At 48.4% G+C, this 20,460-nt stretch overlaps 8 protein-coding genes across 8 annotated transcripts; 5 read left to right on the top strand and 3 right to left on the bottom strand.

Moving 5' to 3' along the window:
- Positions 1-161: 161 nt before the first annotated feature.
- On the top strand, positions 162-776 carry LCP9604111_3844 (carboxymuconolactone decarboxylase family protein; the record flags this gene model as incomplete). Its single annotated transcript, XM_039071477.1, has 1 exon — positions 162-776. One exon carries the CDS (start codon positions 162-164, stop codon positions 774-776), a length of 615 nt encoding a protein of 204 aa, XP_038929928.1.
- A 1,504-nt stretch (positions 777-2,280) lies between these two features.
- cbhB (putative 1,4-beta-D-glucan-cellobiohydrolyase) lies at positions 2,281-3,873 on the bottom strand (the record flags this gene model as incomplete). Its single annotated transcript, XM_039071476.1, has 1 exon — positions 2,281-3,873. One exon carries the CDS (start codon positions 3,871-3,873, stop codon positions 2,281-2,283), a length of 1,593 nt encoding a protein of 530 aa, XP_038929927.1.
- Positions 3,874-4,912: 1,039 nt separating this feature from the next.
- Positions 4,913-5,776, top strand: LCP9604111_3842 (formyltetrahydrofolate deformylase; the record flags this gene model as incomplete). Its single annotated transcript, XM_039071475.1, has 1 exon — positions 4,913-5,776. One exon carries the CDS (start codon positions 4,913-4,915, stop codon positions 5,774-5,776), a length of 864 nt encoding a protein of 287 aa, XP_038929926.1.
- Positions 5,777-8,641: 2,865 nt separating this feature from the next.
- LCP9604111_3841 (class I SAM-dependent methyltransferase) lies at positions 8,642-10,080 on the bottom strand (the record flags this gene model as incomplete). Its single annotated transcript, XM_039071474.1, has 8 exons — positions 8,642-8,732; positions 8,792-9,220; positions 9,271-9,483; positions 9,541-9,666; positions 9,716-9,757; positions 9,808-9,837; positions 9,896-9,952; positions 10,010-10,080. 8 exons carry the CDS (start codon positions 10,078-10,080, stop codon positions 8,642-8,644), a joined length of 1,059 nt encoding a protein of 352 aa, XP_038929925.1.
- A 918-nt stretch (positions 10,081-10,998) lies between these two features.
- On the top strand, positions 10,999-13,818 carry acoC (uncharacterized protein; the record flags this gene model as incomplete). Its single annotated transcript, XM_039071473.1, has 8 exons — positions 10,999-11,080; positions 11,140-11,552; positions 11,606-11,788; positions 11,842-12,201; positions 12,256-12,796; positions 12,851-13,173; positions 13,230-13,407; positions 13,469-13,818. 8 exons carry the CDS (start codon positions 10,999-11,001, stop codon positions 13,816-13,818), a joined length of 2,430 nt encoding a protein of 809 aa, XP_038929924.1.
- A 236-nt stretch (positions 13,819-14,054) lies between these two features.
- LCP9604111_3839 (copper homeostasis protein CutC) lies at positions 14,055-14,950 on the bottom strand (the record flags this gene model as incomplete). The annotated part of the gene is made up of 2 exons (XM_039071471.1): positions 14,055-14,748; positions 14,850-14,950. The coding sequence occupies 2 exons, from the start codon at positions 14,948-14,950 to the stop codon at positions 14,055-14,057; spliced, it is 795 nt and encodes a 264-aa protein (XP_038929923.1).
- A 352-nt stretch (positions 14,951-15,302) lies between these two features.
- LCP9604111_3838 (M81 family metallopeptidase) lies at positions 15,303-16,835 on the top strand (the record flags this gene model as incomplete). The annotated part of the gene is made up of 1 exon (XM_039071470.1): positions 15,303-16,835. The coding sequence occupies one exon, from the start codon at positions 15,303-15,305 to the stop codon at positions 16,833-16,835; it is 1,533 nt and encodes a 510-aa protein (XP_038929922.1).
- A 1,146-nt stretch (positions 16,836-17,981) lies between these two features.
- On the top strand, positions 17,982-20,050 carry LCP9604111_3837 (glycoside hydrolase family 32 protein; the record flags this gene model as incomplete). Its single annotated transcript, XM_039071469.1, has 2 exons — positions 17,982-19,867; positions 19,930-20,050. 2 exons carry the CDS (start codon positions 17,982-17,984, stop codon positions 20,048-20,050), a joined length of 2,007 nt encoding a protein of 668 aa, XP_038929921.1.
- Positions 20,051-20,460: the final 410 nt, after the last annotated feature.

Here is a 20,460-nt window from a genome sequence, read left to right as displayed (position 1 = left end):
CCACGTGGGCGGGTAAGACATTTCCCGCCCCCGCGTTTGAACTGTTGAGGTTTGAAAAAAACATAATACTTTGAAAACGGACTCCAATGTACGTGTTTCAGCGTAGATACACCATCTTCAAACATAACCCCATATCACTCGGAATCAATCATACACGCACCATGCGTCTGCCTTACGCCCCTTCCACCCCGCCTGTCGATGCGCACCCTGACACCGCCGACATCTATGCCCGCATCGCGGAGCGCAGAAACCCCCGTCCTTTAATCCCGCTTGACCTATCCCTCCTCCATAGCCCACCTGTCGCCGATGGCTGGAACAGCTTCATCGGAGCTATTCGGTCGCGCACTTTGGTTGACTCTGGTGTCATGGAGTTGGCAGTCTGCCGTGTCGCTGTACTCAATAACGCTGTTTACGAATGGAATGCCCACGCTCCACTGGCTCTCAAAGGTGGTATCAAGCCCAGTCAATTGCAGGCTGCTCTCACACTGCCTTGTACCGCCGAGGGAGATATTTCCGAGCTTGAGACTAGCGCACTCACCCCACAACAGCGCGCCGTTTTACGCTATACCGACCAAATGACTCGCACCATTAAAGTTGAAGATGCTGTTTTTGCTGAATTGAAGACGGTCGGGTACGATGACCGCGAGATCGTGGAGCTCACCACTGGCATCGCCGGTTATAACTGTGTGAGTCGGTTTTTGGTTGCACTGGACGTCGGCGAGAACAACGGTCGCGAGATGAAAACCGTGGATGAGCTGGTTGCTACTCTGCAATAGAGAGAGATGAAGTGGAATGTTGCTGTGTAGAACAAAACACGAAGAGACTCCTAACAAACGATCTGTACAACATTGAGTTACCAGAGCCATCCAGATCTACAAGTATGTATGAACATTTGATTTTATCAACAATGTAGAACCCTCGTCAAGCTACCGCTGATCCCGATGTCTTGTTGCTCTACTGCTTCACCTATAGGCACTGCGAGTAGTTTTCACTCTGCTTTTGGCAGCTGTACGGACTGGCACAGGTGGTTGGACCGGTCCAGTTAATTCCACCGCATCTGGTACTGCTAGTCCCAGGCCTGTGATGCCGGTTATGGTAAATAAAGAGGTAAACCGCATCTTGACTAGGTGATGGAATTGTCGAGGCTGCTACGCAGTGTGAATGTATCAGGAGTTATAATAGGATTTATATCAAGTTTACAATGAACAATAACGACAAGGAGCAAGCTCCCTGCCTACCTAGGACTTAGACTGCGAAGCTTCGTTCTTACGTATAAGGAAACACTTTAGCTTAAGAGAAAGGTCTGCGGGGATCGTCTTCGAGGCCTCAATTTGGGATTTCTTTTTGCGGACCGCCACCCGAGCTAGAATAAGAATGAATCGCTAATATACGAGAGAAATGTAGTCCAGATTCGGCACGGCATCAATCTCTCCGTGGCTGGCATTTCGGATATGAGGCGACGGGGTAAGGAGCTTAGACACGAGAGGCACCGGAAAAGCTGGAAAGCAAAATGGAATCAATTTACAGTACTCCATGGATATGGGAGTATATTGCCGACAAACAGTACAGTACCTATAGCCAAGAGCCTGACGATTGTCAGACTGCCCAAGTTTCCGGTCATTTATCCGACAAATCTCACGGGCTTGCAACTGCAGCACTGGTTTCTGAACAATGTAAGCCGATAACCCCTGCAAGGAATACCCCGCATACCCAGACCCGGCTGATGCATGTGGCGTTACCTTGTTCATCTTGAAGAAGCCATACGGAAACCGGAGGCTGCTCCGACTAGTTAAGCAGGGTTGGATTTCGCTTGTACGTTAGGCGCTTCTCGAGTGCGCAATGCTGATTGAATGCATAAACCAAATTTTGTACACGTATTGCATTCGTCGGATCAAATAGGCTCTACAAATCCCTGTTGACTTTGACTGGAGTCACAAGGGAGCCGAATAAATCATCCTCATTCCTAATAATCCTTCGCCGATGCTCAATTTGGTGACTAAAGTTTGTTTGAAGCCCTGCGTGTCGAAAGACGAGCAGCAAAGCAATGAACGGGGATATGATGGTTATACCTAAGAGCTCCTGCATATTATATACGGAGAAAGATCGGAGAATAGAAAAAAAATACGGATTTCAATTTAAAAGAACGCAAAATCAATCTCTCGAATTCAAGCAAAGCCAAAACCATCAATTCAACAAAGAGCGTGAGAAACTGATCCAATCGTTTCTTATCTTCACCATTTTCCGAGTCTCCACCACTACACACTAGCGGTTGCCTAATATCTACAGGCATTGCGAGTAGTAATCACTCTGCTTCTGGCAGGTGTACGGGCTGGCACAGGTGGTTGCACCGGTCCAGTTAATTCCACCGCACTGCGCATATTGAGGAGCGCCGGTGGTGCTTGATGTAGTAGTGGTGGTGGTGCTGGTTGCCTTGGTGGTGGTGCTGCTGGTGGTGACTGTGGTGGTTGTCCCACTTGAGTTGGTCGAGCTGAAAGTCGAACCGAGAGGACCGACCTTGATGTTTGAATAGATAACGTAGGCACCCGCATTGTTAGCTTCAACATCGATAGGCTGGCCAGAATAAATGTCACAGCTACCACGAGCAGCACCTGGAGTAGTCGAAGAAGAGGCGGTTGGGTAAGTGCTGTCGAGCCACAGCATGTTGGCCGCGTGGTCATCCCAGAGACTCATCACCAGAACCATGCCATCAGCAAGGCCAGCCCCCATGCCCACCATGCCACCATGTTGAGTAAATACGTCCCTGTCCCCGAAAGCGGCTTTCTGAGCAGAGCAGAACGAGTCGGAGATAGAGTTGCCAGTAACAGCGCTGATGGTAGATACAGACTGGGGGATAACCTTGCCATTCTGTACATAGAAGCGCTTGATTTCAGAGAGCGTGCCAGTGGATGTACCGTCGTTGGTGATAAACTGAGTCACCACTGTGAAAGGGGACTTGGTATCAACGATCTTGCTCGGGCCATAGAAAGACTGGTTGCCCATGCGATATGGGTTGAAATCACATCCATCAGGGTCACAAGTACCACTATAGCGGTCATTGCTGTATGTACCACCACAAGCATCTCCACTGCACCTAGTCTGGGTTGGGTCATCGCAGGGATGAGGTGTGACTGCAGTGGAGATCGAGTTGGCCTCCCAAATATCCATCTCAGCACAGCAAGAACCATAGTTGCCAGTACCTGCGTTGACGTCGTTGGAAGAAGGCTCCCACCCTTCCACGTTGGCCTGGCCGTTGATGAACTTAAGGTCGCGCGGGCATTGGGAATCACAGTAACCAGTGCCGTACTTAGCACCGGCTTTGTTGGCAGGGTATCGTGCCATGCCACCATCTGCGTCCATGGATACGAAGTAGAGAGCACCGTTCAAGCCGCAGGGAAGATTCGAGACATCGACATTGAAGGTGAACTCTTGATTGAGCAGTTGGAACATTTCATACTTGCTATCATCTGCCATCAGGTAGAGACGTGAGCCAATGTTCTTCTGAGATGCCTGGGTGACGAAGTTCAGCCGCAAAGAGCTGCCACTGGTGGTAACGCCATAAGTGCCCGAGTAGTCGGCACCTTCTAGGGCGCAGTTAGTGGCACAAGTAATATCGTCCGGGCAGATAGTTGTATCCCACTCGTTGCCAGTATAGCAATTGGTGAAGCCGGCAGTGTTGTGAACCCAGCGCCAGTTGGCGTCGACGACAACCTTGCCACTTTGGGAAGTGCAGCTGCCTCCAGTGGTGCATTTTTGCCAAGTCAAGGATGGGTGAACCTCAGCGGTGTTTGTGCCCACCTGTTGTGCCTGTGCAGTTCTGAGCAAGGCGACCAACAGCAGGGCATCTTTGTAAAAATTGGAGAGAGTGGAAGCCATGATGAGGTCTTGATTGCCGGGTGAATTGATGAGGAAATTAAGAATCAGATAGATACATAGTCCGTTTATATTCTAATAGGAACTAGCAAGGGTCACAATTCATCGTGCTTCCCAATGGAGAAGTACGACAAACACTCCGGGGACACGGAGGGAGCCCCCCGCGACTGGCTTCGGATGTAGTTGGTGTCATTTTGTGGAGGCGGCTTCTTGGTGCGAATGAGATGGCTGTGAACATTCCCATCGCTTGGTAAGGGACGATTTTATTCGGCTCGCCAAATAGCCCCCAACAACACAGTCACATCGTATGGAAACGCATTGGCGGCTAAATGGCTAGCCTCCGAATTAGGCAGACAACGCCATGCTGGGTAGGACGCCCGACTTGGAGATGTTAGCACACCCAGATTAAACAAAAATCTTAAATCCGTGACAAAATAGTAACTACCGTAGCCCAGATCTAGGGTCTATACGGGGTAGCCTTTTCCCCAGTTCTCGGTAATTTGTGTTGGCTGCGCACGCTGGCTCGTGGAAGTGCAATGGGATGCATTAGCGTCGTGAAGATAACTTGGTTTAATCACGGGGGTCAAGGAACCAATGCCGAGCACAGGCCTGTCAGCAACGCAGTTCTAGTCTCATGACACCTGGGTAGGTGAGATCGATGCATAATGTTGTTGCCGAGTGGCTTTGCGTCGCGCGAGAGAAAAGGTGGCTAGAAAGATGGAATCCGACGCATGGGGGAGTAAAATGATCGAGCTGAGATGTTTTCGTTGTCGATCCTGAGCCCAAATGATACTGTAGATCAAGGACAGGAGATCACATAGATCAAAGTGATGATTGAAGCTCAAAAGGGCGCAAAGTAAACAAAAGAAGAAGCCGAAGGCGGGCAATGGCAGCAGATGAGTCATCGCCGAAACCGGCAACATTGGGAGTGGGATTCACAAAAAAAAAAGAGAAAAAAGAAAAGAAACCAGGACAATTCTTCTCCATCCTCTTAACTATTCAACGGAACATCAGCGGATTCAACACCGTTCTCTCATTTATTATGGCTTTTAGCTTCATTTTGACCCTGTCCGGCCCTGACCGTCCTGGTATTGTCCACGCGGTCACTGCATTTCTCGTCCAGAACAACCTCAACATTATCGATTCGTCGCAATTCGGTGATCCTGCCTCTGAGCGCTTCTTTATGCGCACACAATTTGCGCTTGCAAGTGGAGGAGATGAAGTCCCCGAACTCGAGAAATTGCGCACTGCGTTCGAGCCCACTGCGCAGTCGTTCTCCCTCAATTTCGAGATCAACCCCACTGCGAAAAAGCCCCGCGTGCTGATCATGGTCTCAAAGATCGGCCACTGCCTCAACGACCTGCTCTTCCGCCAATCCACCGGCCAGCTGAGCATTGAGGTGCCTTTAATTGTTTCCAACCACCCGGACTTTGCTACCCTCGCGGCCACCTATAACATCCCATTCCACCACCTTCCCGTCACCGCGGAGACCAAGTCGCACCAGGAGGCCCAGATTCTGCAATTGGTGAGCCAACACAACGTTGATTTGATTGTGTTGGCTCGGTATATGCAGGTGTTGTCCCCAACCCTATGTTCCGCCATGTCCGGTCGCATTATCAACATCCACCACAGCTTCCTACCCTCTTTCAAGGGTGCTAAGCCCTACCACCAGGCCTACGACCGCGGTGTGAAGATCATTGGTGCCACTGCTCATTTCGTCACTAGTGATCTGGATGAAGGCCCGATCATTGAACAGAATGTCGTTCGGGTCAACCACGGCATGAGCCCCAAGGAGCTGACCCATGCCGGCAGCAACGTGGAGAGCAACGTACTCGCCACTGCTGTCAAGTACGTGACAGAGCGTCGCGTGATCTTGAACGGCCATAAGACTGTTGTCTTCAACTGAGACATTTGATTCTCACCCAATTCTGTGATTCATATTGCCCACATCAGACTATTAAACTATTCCCTTCAGCGACCCTTTTGTGATACCTCTAGGTTAATATTCTAGGCCATGGGACTACCGAGAGAAAAATATCAAAATCAAAATAGATTCAGGATTTGAATGTATATAACATATATATACATCTATAGTTGTCATCATGAAATACAATGACTCATACGACATAGATTGAAATCTTACAGGGAAGTGTAGAAATGGCAATATCACAAGATTACATCTTATTCTATGATTTTGTAGTTGGTATTCTCCTCTTTTCACTTTTTTCCAAAAAAAAAAAAAACAGCTCAGGGGTTGCCTGGCGGGGAAGGTAAGACAACATCAGCACTACTCAAATCAAGATGGCTTATACCGTTGCTCCTCATCTCGAATACTTCACCATCCCTCTCACGGACTTCGTGACAGCCCGGCCTGAATTTGAAGGGTTTGGATTGGGCCGTACATTTTCTGTCATGCCGATCCCACCCCGCGCATCCTCTTCTCCAGCGCGCACTGACGTACTCCATGTTTGGCTGCTGGGAGGGCCTTGGAGGCGCATGCGAACTGAACACCAACATAACGTTACTCGACTCCCCGGTGCGCGAAACGCTGGAACTCCAGCGGTAAAAATGATATATGTATTACTAAGCATTCCGTTTGGCCCATTTCGGCTGCCGTACTGGTACACATGCTTGGTGTGCTTGGCCGCCATTCTAGACACACGTTCATCTTATCATACCAAGTCCGTGAACCTCGTAGCTGGATTAATCAAAAGCTCTAAATCACGCATGCCATATGCTCCACTTTCATCATCATCAGGAATCGGTACTGGCTTCGGCTCATTCGGAAGACGACTTGTGAAGCCAAGCCACAACAGTACTCCAGCAATCCTTGCAGCTTTGATGGTTTTGATTGTTTCATTGTCCACTCCGGTCCCTTGACTAAACGTGCTCCAGAATATCTCATCCAAAAGGCGATAATCATCATACCTGGACCAGCCATGTTTCAAATGGATCTTATCAAACGATCATGAGCGTAGAGATTTATGCCGAATGGAGCAATCTCAGCTTCGGCCCAATCAATCATGCCGAGCAGATTGCAAGAATTTTCGTTCACCAGCATGTTGAAGGAACCAAAATCATTGTGTAGTAGCACCAAAGGAAGTGAAAAGATGGCCGGCAACGAGTCAAGAGACTTCTTGATCAATGGATGGAATCGAATGGGGAGAGAAGCAAGTAACAAATTCAGGTCTCGTTTGAACTGATGGCACAGGCTCTCGCGGTACGTTTGATCAACATCCTGAGGACCTTTTCAAAATAGAGCAAAGAATCTACATAGTAAGACATATGATCAGCAATTCTGTATATATCACGTAGAAATGAATCACTTTGCGTTGTCGGCCACAAGATTTTGGCGCTAGCGAGAGAACTCGAGCGAGTTTTTAGGTACATCACCGTTATGGGCTAGGATAAAATCCAGTTGAGAGATGCCTAGCATTCGGTTCATAACGTATATGTAAAGCGGTTCTTTAATCTCATGATTATCCCCAATCTGTCCCTTGAAGGAGATCTGGGGTGTCAAGGTACCGTAAATGGCTTTGACGAGATTCATAATGTCCATGTTCAGTGCTAGGGACTTCAGACGATACTGCACGACGAATCCGGCGTTAGGGCCAGCATAGACGGTGTAGCTACACACGCCTTGCACGTCGACTGGAGTGACATTTCCACCAAGATGCTCACTCGCTTAGTTATCACAGGCTGAGTGAGTCGTCGTAGTCTTGTCGAAGAATGCGACGATTTCTTGTTCAACCTCGTAATCCATATCGCTGGTAGCCGTGGTTTTGCGTTCGAAATGTTTGAAAATAGAGTAGATTCAGTAGAACAGCTGTTAGGAGAAGAAAACCAACTTCATAAAGCACAAGAATGACGAGAGGAAGAGCGGTGTGCTGATAAACAGGGGCTGGGGGCTGTTCTGCCAATCTAGGTCTTAATGCATGAGATAGCTACGGAGTATATACAGCCACTTTTAGAAGTAGGAAATTCTACCAGGGAAGATGAGCTGTGCTGCGAGCCAATCGGCTTCCATAGAGCCATCCGGCTGAAGTAACCCGCACGAGAATCGAACATCTGACACGGACATGGCCGTTTACTCGAGTAGACGTGGAGTCCCACTCACGAGATAATAGGCGGGATCTAAAACACGGGCAATAATTGCAGGCAGCAAAAAGATGAGGTGATCAACTGGGTGAAGATTATGATGTAAGGACACTTGCTGGAGAAAGGCATGATTTTGATGAACGATAAAATGCAAATATTATTTGAGTGTTGAAGAAATATTTCAACAACGCATTCCACGCGATGAATATACTGATTGATTTGTTCAGTTTCTTAAACAAGGAGATAAGTAACTAGCGTGTTCATTAATTCCCTGCATTTTATTGATGTAGCTGCGTTCAACCTTCCACTCTGGTCGTACTCTGTGAGCAAATCAGAGAGCTCATTGATGATCAGTGCTTATGTGACTACAATTTAATTGCTTCGCTTCGCTCCGCAATCACAATGCTTAATCAGCTTATGTATATGGACTTCTACATCTTCCCCCCACGTGTCTTGGTTGTCCTAACAACCACCACTTGTATAGGTCTAAATTAGCAGGTAGCAGAGGGTGAACGGTGAGTATTATGACGAAAGGAACATAGCTCGCTCGTGACGGGCATCATTTATATACAAACGAAGCAACAAACCGATCCTCGAGAGGACCAGAGAAGACCGAGGAAGGCGAGTCGTCCACTCCTGATACATTATCCGACAGGTGAATCCTCGGATGGGTTCATGGTTTTGCCCTAGCGGAACTGGAGCTGGACTTTGATGACCTAGGCGGGACTTCACCAGGCATCGGCTTGCGAGCCCACACTCTTCTCCTATACTGGTGGTCAGTTTGGCCTGTGAGCGACGCGAGCGATGACAGATCAGAACTTACGCTTTGTGATACGCATGGTAGTGTGGGTCCTTGAGTTCACTGCGTATCTTGGCACAGTATACATGAACTTGCTCCTTAGTCCACGGCTCGGGATCACCAAATTTCGTTAGCAGCCACATACACCATCCTTCCATACCAGACATCCAGTGTTGGCAATTGACCACGCCTGCCTCCTTGAACTTTTGGTCTCTGGGCCATGGCCCAATTGGCCATTTGTAGATTTTTTCATGCACATCCACAAAACCTGCGTTCTTGATGCTATCCGACATGGTAAGGACGACATCGCAAGAGCGACCAGCGCGATCACCGCACTTTTGTATAATTGGACCCCACGAGGACAAGGCACTGTCGGCTGGGAGACTCCCATCGTCACTTGTGATAAAAGGGCCGGCCTCGATCTGCTCGATCCACCCGCCAGGGGCCATTTTGCTGTTATGCAGTCAGATTGGGCCGGACACTTTGTTGTATTGATAACCTACTCAAAGCAGTGCTGGTAAACAATGTCCCACTCAGCAGAGTCAAACGATCCGATCATATTGCGCATATGGATCAGATCAAATTGTTCGCGCCATGTCCACTCTTGCAGCACATCGTCGACCTCGATGACGCAATTGGGTGGCATCCAGGTAACCGGAGGTGGGAAAAGGTCGACCCCTCGGACAGTGGCATTTGGGAACATATCAGCGACATCGCTAGGAATGATAAGCCCTAAACATTTTCACCGAGGTCGGAACGGTCTACAGACGTACATGGCCCAAGTTCCCTTTCCGGTTCCAATATCGAGAACCTGTAGCGGGCGTTCTCGGTCGGTCCCGATGGGTGACCGAAACAGTGGATTGGCTCGATCTGAGTCCATAATGAGATCCACGAGGTGTCTGCCGCGATAGTTAGAGGCCGGCTCTGGACTGGGATTGCAATACGTACCCTGCCTCGTAGGTCTCAAACTGTTGCTCATCGGATGGAATACTACATTTGAGATGAGTTTATTCTTATTGTGAGTAATTCCAACTACCTACCAGTATTCTTTGTTGGAGAGCGATTGATATCTATAGGAGTGTGAGGTTATGTGAGATCATCATGTGATCCAATCTGTGAAGCTCTTACCGTCTCCCATTATCCATCAAACCACGATAGATTGACGACCCAATCGAGGTAGTTTCCCTAATGACGCGTGAGGAAAATCTGAAGTACAAGATGGATAATCACATGCAAACTCACGACTGCCAGTCATCGGGGCTATAAGAACTCTCAGGGGCGTACAAGTCTGGATCCACAGCGATGGCCTCCATATTGCTTCTCTCTCTCTATAATGTTCTGTTTTGATAAGCAAAAGGCGTGAGGAGGACAATATACAACAGTTGTATGTGGACGTAGAATAAAGAGAGAGAAGAGAATAATAAAGTGTTGGAACCCTGAAGAGGTCCACGGGTTCAGGATCATATTAAAAACCCGTGGAGCCCACAAGGAGATTGCTGATTGGCCGCGGATACGGCAAATTATCTCTCGTGGCTTGCCTAACTTCGTCAACCATGGGACTTGAAACCTTGGCGTTATGGTTCCCCACACGGAAGAACCATCAGCTCCCCGCGGGATCTGCTATTGGCTGGTTATATGAATCATGTACTTCCGTCAACGGGTACTAGTGTGTACTCATGTATCATTGGTCAACGGCACGATGCATGATGTAAATATGTACATACAAGGATATCTTTGTGCTGTATGTACGGAGAGTACTTCGTATAGATTGGGAGGATTGGGGATACTTTCGGACTCGTATAATGATAGGTCGAGTCCAAATTAAATACCTCACCTTGCCCGTTACCCTATTTATGAATGTCAGACTTGACTACTCAACTGGTTCAATAGGCACCTTCTGTTGAGGACCCCGCGGTCTATATTGGTTAGATCACGAGACGAGTTGTGCTATGCTCCCGTAGAGGATTACGCGGCAAATCTTGGACCCTGCCATAAAGGTAGCATTGGAGATTGGCATGCATGCGCCCGTATGTTCTACTCGGTGGCATCTGCAAGTCAAATCCCTTCGGTGTTGCAGTACCCGCTTTCGAGCGGTGTAAGACCGAGTAATCCGTGCATCACTATATTGTTCTACTGTACAACCTCTGTATAACCTTGCTAGATGAATATTAAGACCGGTTAGCCCCTTCAAGACCACCAGACCAAACCTTGGAAAGTATCTATCATGAACGATGCCTGAAAGCAACCAATCAAGTCTCAATCAATTGGTTCATATTTTAGAACAGACTCGCGGAATACATATACATGTAAATGGTCAGTATGCTTGATCCCCTCTGAGCCGCCTGTTCTGAGTAGGACAATGGGGCTTTTAGAGACATCCCATTCCACACACAATGCGTTGCAAAACCTGGAGTATATCTCAACGATTCTCCGCACCGATCATACGAAGCAACGGGAGGTCGATGTCCTGACCGATGTCCTTGGCATCTGCTACCAGCCAGCCATGCTTGGGGGCCTAGGAATAAACCAGCCTGATTCTCTGACAATACAACAACAATCGGAAATATTCTTTCTTGTGGATGCGTGGCTCGAATCCCTGAATTCAGCCGACCGAGAAAAATCAATGCCTTGCCTTCTAACACACAGGCCCGAAGGTCGCCGAGGGATGACTGTGAGTGAGAAAATATTTGCGATGCATGATTTAAATCACATCGGATGGGTGGCTCCAGGAGATATAATTCGTGTCCACGTTGATTGGATACTTGCCTCTGAGGTGTCTTGGGCAGTAGGTTCGCTTCTAGAGCCACTGTGAGCTGCGGGCTGATTGTGAATCTCAAGGGAATGGAAACGACCTATAATCTGCTAGGAAAACCCGGGGTATTCCGAAACGATCGCTTCTGGCTTTCTGGGGACCATATTGTTGATCCCCGGATTAATGAATTACCTCAAGTGCAGGCGCTGATCGGTGTAAGCGAGAGAGCGAAGAAAACCTTCAAAATGACGGAATACCAAGGCATCAATGTCAGTTCTCTTTTCGTCGGGGGGTTTCCAATCGCTGAATCACGCCTATGAAGTACACTATTCTCCACACTGAATTCTACCGAGAGCGCGCGCAACCCGGAATGCTGGTCGTTGGCTCAGACTCACACACATGTTCCTCCGGGGCAGTAGGCTGTCTCGCGGTTGGACTCGGCGCTGCGGATGTCACCTTTCCATTAGTAACTGGGGAAACATGGTTCAAAGTCCCTGAAACCATCAATATACGCCTGGTTGGAGAACCGAAGCCAGGGATTGGGGGCAAAGATATCATTTTATACATCCTCCAAGTGCTCAAACGGAATACTACAGCATCCGACAGAATTGTGGAGTTCACAGGTCCAGCACTCAGGCATTTGTCCCTTGACACCCGCTTCGCAGTTTCAAACATGACCACAGTTATGTCACAAACCATAAATCAGTTGGGTCAAATTCACTAACATGAATGACAGGAACTTGGCGGGATCACTGGTTTATTTGTGCCGGATGAAATTGCCCACGATTTCATTAGTAGACGAAAACTTACGCGTCATAAATGCCACACGGCATATTTCAGGCCCGATACCGATGCGGAGTACGCCGCAGTTCATGAGATTGACCTTTCAAAAGTGGAGTCTTTCATCGCACGTTATCCAAAGCCGGATGACGTGGTTCCAGTTACGGAAGAAGAGGGAATGGAGCTGAATGGATGTTTTATCGGTGCCTGCACTACCACGGAGGAAGATCTCATCCTCGGTGCTCTGGTAATCGAACAAGCAATGAAAAGGGGATTAAAGCCTACCGCAAAGGGGAAGAGGAAGGTCGTTCCCGGTTCAATGCCAATATTGTATCGCTTACGTGAACTGGGGTTATGTGATATATACGCAGACGCAGGATTTGAGGTTGGCATCCCTGGATGCAGCTATTGTGTCGGGATGTCAGCCGACCAGGCCGCGCCAGGAGAGGTATGGATTTCCTCGCAGAATCGCAACTTCGAAAACCGGATGGGTAAAGGTAATGAACACTCTTCAATAACATGGCACGGTCAATTGAGATCATCCGATTTAGGTTCAATTGGTCATCTCGCCTCTGCAGCCACTGTCGCAGCATCCTCCTTTGAAATGAAGCTAGTTGACCCTAGTGATCTGATTGCGTCGATCGATTTAAGTCAATGGGAGCGGCTCAGAACAACACGTATACACTTGAATACAACCAACTCGAAGAGCGACCTGGCATATGTTGAGCCATGTGGTTCTCGTGGTTATCCTAGTGCCACGACCCAGACACAGAAGCACATAGAGAACATGCGGCTAGATAAAGACGGAGAAAGACAAGTCAAAAGTCTTCAAGGCAAAGTGCAGAAACTGGGAGACTTCATCGACACGGATGCAGTGAGTGTTTATTCTTTCATTAGATTCGTCAAATGCCAGAGCTGATGGTTTTAAAGTTGGCTCCTGCTGAGTTTCTGATTGGCATAAAAAGTAACATGGACGCTGGCATGTGCTGCCTGGTGTATAGATATCCAACATTCCGCGAACGAGCCCAGCAGGGTTTCAACATTGTTGTTGGTGGTAAGGGCTTTGGTTGCGGATCATCCCGCGAACAAGCAGTGATGGCACTGTTAGGTAAGTTAGGTTCGATGCCATTGAAACGAATGTCTGTTTTCTGACCACGGGTTTCTTCTAGGGTGCGGTGTTCAATGTGTCATAGCCAAGTCGTTTTCGTTCATCTTTCAACGCAATATGCCAAGTCTCGGGCTCCTGGGTATCACAATGGAAGATGAATCCTTCTTTCAGCTTGTGAATGATGGAGTGTCAATCTCCATCGATTTGAGTTCACGAATCATCAAAGTCGCCGACAAGACGTTCGGATTCAAGCTGAGTCAAATGGAAAGCGAGATCTTCCGATTTGGTGGGATTGCTTCGGCTTTTGGACTATTCGGAAACAAGTTGCTTGAGGCAATAACCCCAGCCAAATTTCACCCAGGACCTGAAAAGGAGGCATTGGAACAGCCGGATAACCGATTACAATGGTAAACAGCATATCCGAGATCGAAAATCTGAAGACAAATAAGATGGATGTTGTAACCAACTTGCCCTCGATGCTTGGATTTCTACCGCTGCCTCTGCATTCCTTTTCTCCTCATCATGTTAATTATACAAATCAAAGGCCAAAAATGCTGCAAGACGTTTGGGAAAATGGCATACACTTCTGACCAAATGGTGCTCGGGTTTATGTTCGGTATATAAAGCAGACAAAATACGTGGAAGTATTATTGCGCCATTTCATCTGCCTCCGATACCCGTGATATCTTATCTTTCATCTTAAACACCTCATTTGCGCAGGTTACCTCTTCCGATCCCAGAAGAGCAGCGGAGTGGAAGACCGAGGCACCAGTGACGCTGTGGAGCAAGCCTATATTCGATGCCCTCACACCACCGCCAACAATGATTTCTGGAACTATATTGCTTCGAAGTTTTATTTTCCCCTGTGGTTGCGTTTGATAACGGACCAGAGCTTGCAGCTTATCGACACAGTCGGTTGCTTTTGTCCCCGAAGCACCGCCGTTGGTTAAAATCGAAGCGAACCCACATTCCATGATGTCGGCCAATGCACTCTCCCAGTGGGATTCGGGAATGAGATCAAAGGCGCGATGAAAGGTACAGGGCCGCCCGTCCGCTAGTTCGACAAGCTGCCTGTTACGGGATACATCGATCCACGACATTTTCGGATCAAAGGGCTTTTGTGGGGATCGATTCAGAATACCGAAGACGAAACCGTCAGCCCCGTAGGACTTCAGAGAATTGAGCGTTCGTTTCATCACCTCAAAGTCAAATTCGTCGTAACAGAAGCCTTCCGCGTGTGGTCTTACCATCGTGTAGATCGGTATCGCGAGCTGTGATTTCAAAAGTTCGAGGGTGTCTGTGTCGGGCGATAGCCCACCGAGGTGGTAGTCCTTGCATAACCTTGGCTGCAATTAGTGATAGAACGTAGGGATATCTAGCAACAAGGAAAACGAATTCAGGATGCATGTTGCCGGGAGCTCGAACATGAATAAGATACTCACTCGATGCGGTCCGCTCCTGCTCTCGCAGCAACTGCGGCCGATTCTTGATTGAAGCACGCAATCTCTAGGATTGGTCTTTGTGTAATATTAGCTTGACTCATGACTTAGATTGGTTGGTATGGAGAGGACGGAAACAAGTGGGAAGACGCGCTTTTGTGCGACTGCCCGCGCGTCACCTGATTGGAGATGTTACAACCGTGCCCACTACCTTTGTACTATTTACTCAGTGGCTAGGTCTTTTATATTTTGAATTTTGATCCCTTGTCTCTTTAGATATGAATATCAGACAGGCGCAGCAATGTCGCTCTTTCCTCACCTCATGGTCTTGTCACCAGAGCGGGGAAAAGCAGTCTGACGCGATTGTCTTGGATCCTGTAACATTACTTCATCTTCCCATCCTTACGTTTCTTACACTTCGTACAATTGGCACAATTTCTTCACCCTCCGCGAATCATGTCTCAACGACCAGTTATCGCAATCGCAGGCCTTGCTTGTGAGACCTCTAGCTTTTCCCCCGCTCGAACACTCGGTGGGGCGTTTCACCCGCGCCGTGGCCCGGAGGTGATCGAGGAATACGCATTTCTGCATCATGGCACTCATCTAGCAGACGCCGCAGATTGGAAGGGGGCACTCATAGGCCATGCCCTTCCAGGTGGAATCGTGGTTCGAGCTGATTTCGAACAACTTTCCAGGGAAATACTGGAGCGGTTGGCTGGAATTGTCGCTTCAAACCCCATTGACGGATTATGGTACGATATTCATGGCGCAATGTGTGTTGAGGATATAGAAGATGTGGAAGGAGAGCTTCTTCGGCGGATTCGGACTGTTATTGGTCCAGATGTTTTGGTCTCGGCATCTATGGATTTGCATGGGAATGTGTCCCGAGAGCTGGCCCACCAGACTGATCTGATCACTTGTTATCGTATGGCACCTCATGAGGATGAATTGGAGAGCAAAGAGCGGGCTTGTCGCAATCTGGTCCATGTTTTGACTGCGCAAACCGACACTGGGAGAAGGAATAGACCCCTGAAAGCATGGGTCCCAATTCCTATCTTGCTGCCAGGAGAGCAGACTTCGACTCGCAACGAACCAGCTAAAAGCCTGTATTCGCTCATTCCCGAGATCGAAGCGATGGATGATGTCCTCGATGCAGCCATATGGGTTGGCTATGCGTGGGCAGATGAGCCACGAAATCACGCTGTAGTAATGGTCACTGGATGGAATAAGGTTGCTGTTGCTAGGGGAGCGAAGAGACTTGCGTCTTTGTTCTGGCAAGTCCATAAAGACTTCCGTTTCGTTGCGCCGACCGGGTCTTTCTCCGAGTGCATTGACAACGCGCTCGCATCCTCGAAGAGGCCTTTCTTCATCTCTGATTCAGGAGATAATCCTACCGCTGGTGGATCAGGCGACGTGACCTTCGGCTTGGATCAACTGCTCAAGCGATCAGAGTTTTCTAAAGAATCAAGCTCATCTGTGATCTATGCTAGTATTCCAGGACCCCAAGCAATTGACGTTATAACCAAGGCTGGCGTGGGTGCCACGGTGACGGTAACCGCCGGGGCACAGGTGGACAATCTCCACTCTGGGCCTGTCACCATGACTGGACGTGTTCATTCCATCAGGTATGGAGATCGTGATGCCGAAGTCGAAGCAGTGCTACAGGTTGGAAGTGTGTTTACTATCCTGACCAAATTCCGCAAGCCATATCACCATGAGAGTGACTTTAACGGTCTTGACCTTAATCCTCGAACATCAGATATCGTCATAGTCAAGATTGGCTATCTAGAACCAGAGCTGTTTAATATGGCGGCAGACTGGATGCTTGGTTTGACTCCTGGTGGTGTTGATCAAGATCTACAGCGTCTTGGGCATCGTCGCATCCCCCGTCCAATGTGGCCCTTTGACAAAAAGTTCCATAGGGCCCCAGATCTCACACCTCAGCTGATTCCATTTTCGAACGAGGATTTGAAAACGCATAAGGAATGAGCTTTCGAATATCATGATATCTCGTTGTGCATGTTCTACGACTAGTGGATCTAGAAATTTCTTTCCCTAATGCATATCTCTGCTTCTTTCGGTTCCCTGGCATGAAGAACCACCAAGGTGTTAGTATAGTCTGCCTAACTTCGCCCACCAGCCTTTTTCATACCCAGTCGAATTAAGAATGCGCGCCGAGAGTATTGGCATATGGCAATGGGTAAGAACTAGAAAGGAAGGTGCAGGATCTCTAATATTGAAATTACGGAATGAAAGGAAGAAACAATACGCATATTTTCCTGGATGATCGATGGACAGAAGAGAACCAGAGAAACAGAGCTATGTTGGTGTTGTCACATGTGTTTTCCTGTCAGACCATAATCAACACAAGTTGGAGCTATAGAACTGTGATCTCGGACAATATCTCCATATTTATCAACAGCGGCGGGTTGTAGTGAGTCTACTAGTGACTTTACCGGAGAGTATTTGCATTTGGACTCAGAATGTAGGCCAAGGGGAGTGGGATCATGATGGTAGATTGAGATTTCTTCTTGAGCCTAGGGAGATTTTCTGCAAATACTCCAAGTTGACGCTTCGCATTAATATACGATATAGTCTGGCTGATCCGGGGCACGTACATGATTGAATGTAAGCCTCATATCAACAGTATAATTTAGAATTGCCATCTTAGGAGGAATGTGACAATACTACCTTCGTGTCGCTCTAGGAGGAATATGATACATCAAGCAAGGTATGCTCGCATTCCTTTCGCTTTGCTTATATAGGTCGTTACATCTAAGTATTGTTGTTGTCTCGGCGAGATTACACAAGCCACTCATTTAAACCCCCCGAAGAATGAAAGCATTGGAGAGTTCGTTTGCATTCTAGGATCCCTCAGTATGCACATGTATGGCTACCCCCAAAAAATGAAATTTGTCGGGGAGTTCGTTTACATTCTAGGATCACCCCAGTATGGGGATGTATGGCTACCCCCTCACTGTCGTTGAAATTAGAATGTGCGCTATTTCTCTTGTGATTAAATTGCATAATTGATGAGACAAAATCGCCCTCTTGTAGAATATAAATATCAGTTCGATTCATGTACAACGAGTTCTTCATTCCTCGCAGGTATTTTCTCATCTAACTTTCCTCGTCATGAATATCATCAAGGTAGCAGCAGTTTTGATCTCGATCTCGGCGGGAGCCACTGCTCAAGACTACAATGCTCCACCTCCGAATCTCGCGGATCTACCCCCGCTGTCTTTGTTTGAGACTTGGAGGCCGCATACCCATGTGCTGCCACCCAACGGCCAGATCGGCGACCCATGCGCGCACTATAATGATCCTGAAACAGGGCTCTTCCACGTCGGGTTTCTCCACAATGGTACCGGGATCGCCGGTGTTCTGACGGATGATTTAGTCCATTTCTACGATGTCAACCCTAATGGTGGCTATTCAATCGTAGCTGGCGGTCCCAATGACCCCCTTGCCGTTTTCGATGGTTCGGTCATCCCATCTGGAGTTGACGGCGAACCGACACTTTTATACACCTCGGTCTCGGCATTGCCAATCCATTGGACGCTTCCTTATATCCGAGGAAGCGAATCGCAGTCTCTGGCGGTCACCTACGACGGTGGACAAAACTTCTCCAAGCTAGAAATTCCACCTGTTATCCCAGAACCCCCAGAGGGCCTGGATGTAACGGCTTTCCGCGACCCTTTTGTTTTTCAAAATGGACCACTCGACGAAATCCTTGGCAACACAGATGGTACTTGGTACACAATCGTTTCAGGCGGGGTCAAGGAGATTGGACCTGGCCTGTTCCTCTACCAGAACACTAGCCCCGACTTTGAGCAGTGGGAGTATCTTGGAGAATGGTACCATGAACCGGCCAACTCAACATGGGGCAATGGTGACTGGTCAAAAGTATTCGGCTACAATTTTGAGACTAGCAACGTCTTCGGCCTCGACAGAGAAGGATACAGCCACAACGGCAGTCCTTTCATGACCATTGCAGTAGAGAGCTCATACGTGCCCATTCAGCCCTCAATCTCCTCGCTACATGCACAGCTTTGGGCAGCAGGGTCAATCTCAATTCCCGAGGGTGAAAACGTGACATTCGTCCCTGATATGGTGGGTGTCCTTGACTGGGGCTTGGCGGCCTATGCAGCAGCAGGCAAAGTCCTACCCGCGTCCTCCCAAGCGTCTACCGCTAGCGGTGCCCCGGATCGTTTTATAAGCTATGTATGGTTGACTGGGGATGTTTTCGGAGGAGTTGTGGGCTTCCCATCGGAGCAACAAGGATGGCAAAACACATTGTTGACGTCGCGCGAGTTGTACATCAAAGCCATCCCGAACGTGGTCAACAACCGTCTTGTGAATGAGATTGGCTCGTGGCGTTTGGCCGCTTCCTCACCCTCCACGGGCAAATGCGTCAAACTGGAAACACTCGGAATCGACATCGCGCGGGAGCCGTACAACGCTATGAAGGCTGCCCCTAGCTTCACTGAGCCAGACCAAACTCTTACAAGTTCGGGTATAATCCCGTTCGGTCGCTCCCCGGAAACAAAGTTCTTTATTCTTGAGGCTGAGATCGACTTCCTTGCACGTTCGTCCGACCTGCAAGCCGGTTTCCAGATCCTGGCATCCGATTTGGAGTCAACCACCGTTTATTATCAGTTCTCCAACGAGTCCATCATGATTGATCGTTCTGAAACGAGTGCTGCTGCAAACACAACCACCGGCATCGACAAGTCACCGGAGTCGGGGCGTCTTCGTCTATTTGACATCAATGACTGCTGTGGCGCCGATTGCGGCCATTGTGGCCATGGCGGCCACGGGTGTGGTCACAAGGGTAAGCATGGTGAACCTTATTCGACTAAATGCAAGTCCGAAATTTCATCGGAAAGTCATGCCCACAACTCCTCATCGAATGGGGTCTGCGAGGATCGCATCGAGACTCTCAGCCTGACCATTTTGGTCGACAACTCTGTCCTGGAGGTATATGCCAACTCTCGCTTTGTGCTGTCTACCTGGGTCCGGTATGTTTCCCTTATCCCCTTGGTTTCACATTTCCACAGAACGTAAACTAACTCGACGGAAGGCCTTGGTATCAGAACTCGACTGGGATTCGGTTCTTCCAGAATGGGGAGGGTGAAGTATCTTTCAGCAACATTCGCGTTGCTGACGGGCTGTACGATGCTTACCCAGACAGATCTCAGTAAAGGAGGAACAGTATACTTGAAATTTTGGCAGGAATTTCGAGTCTCGAATCCGTGATGGTTGATCTTGAATTCTTCAATTTTTTTCAAGCCCAAGACATTAATGCTTTACGAATGATGCGTTGTCTGGGTGGAGAGAAGATGAAGCATCTCACGTTTGTGAAGGTCGAGATTATTCGTGGGCGATAGACGGTCAGGGGTATTGGAATCGATAATGACAGATGACGATGAGGATATATGATGATATATGCGGTTAGGATGCAGTTGAATCGATGAGAATGTTTTGAAATTGCGAGAGCTTCAACGCCTACAAACTAGAGATTTTAGAGATTTGTATGGTAGTAAGCTTCAATATGGGATTTTCGATGCCCTCCGCATTTGGGACCGCCTCGTCAAGCTCGGTGATGTATTGA

Source organism: Penicillium roqueforti, assembly GCF_015533775.1.
Source record: "Penicillium roqueforti strain LCP96 04111 chromosome Unknown scaffold_07, whole genome shotgun sequence".
Classification (NCBI taxonomy): domain Eukaryota; kingdom Fungi; phylum Ascomycota; class Eurotiomycetes; order Eurotiales; family Aspergillaceae; genus Penicillium; species Penicillium roqueforti.
The sequence above is the reverse complement of the archived record's forward strand: the minus strand, read 5'-3'. Positions and strand labels throughout refer to the sequence as shown.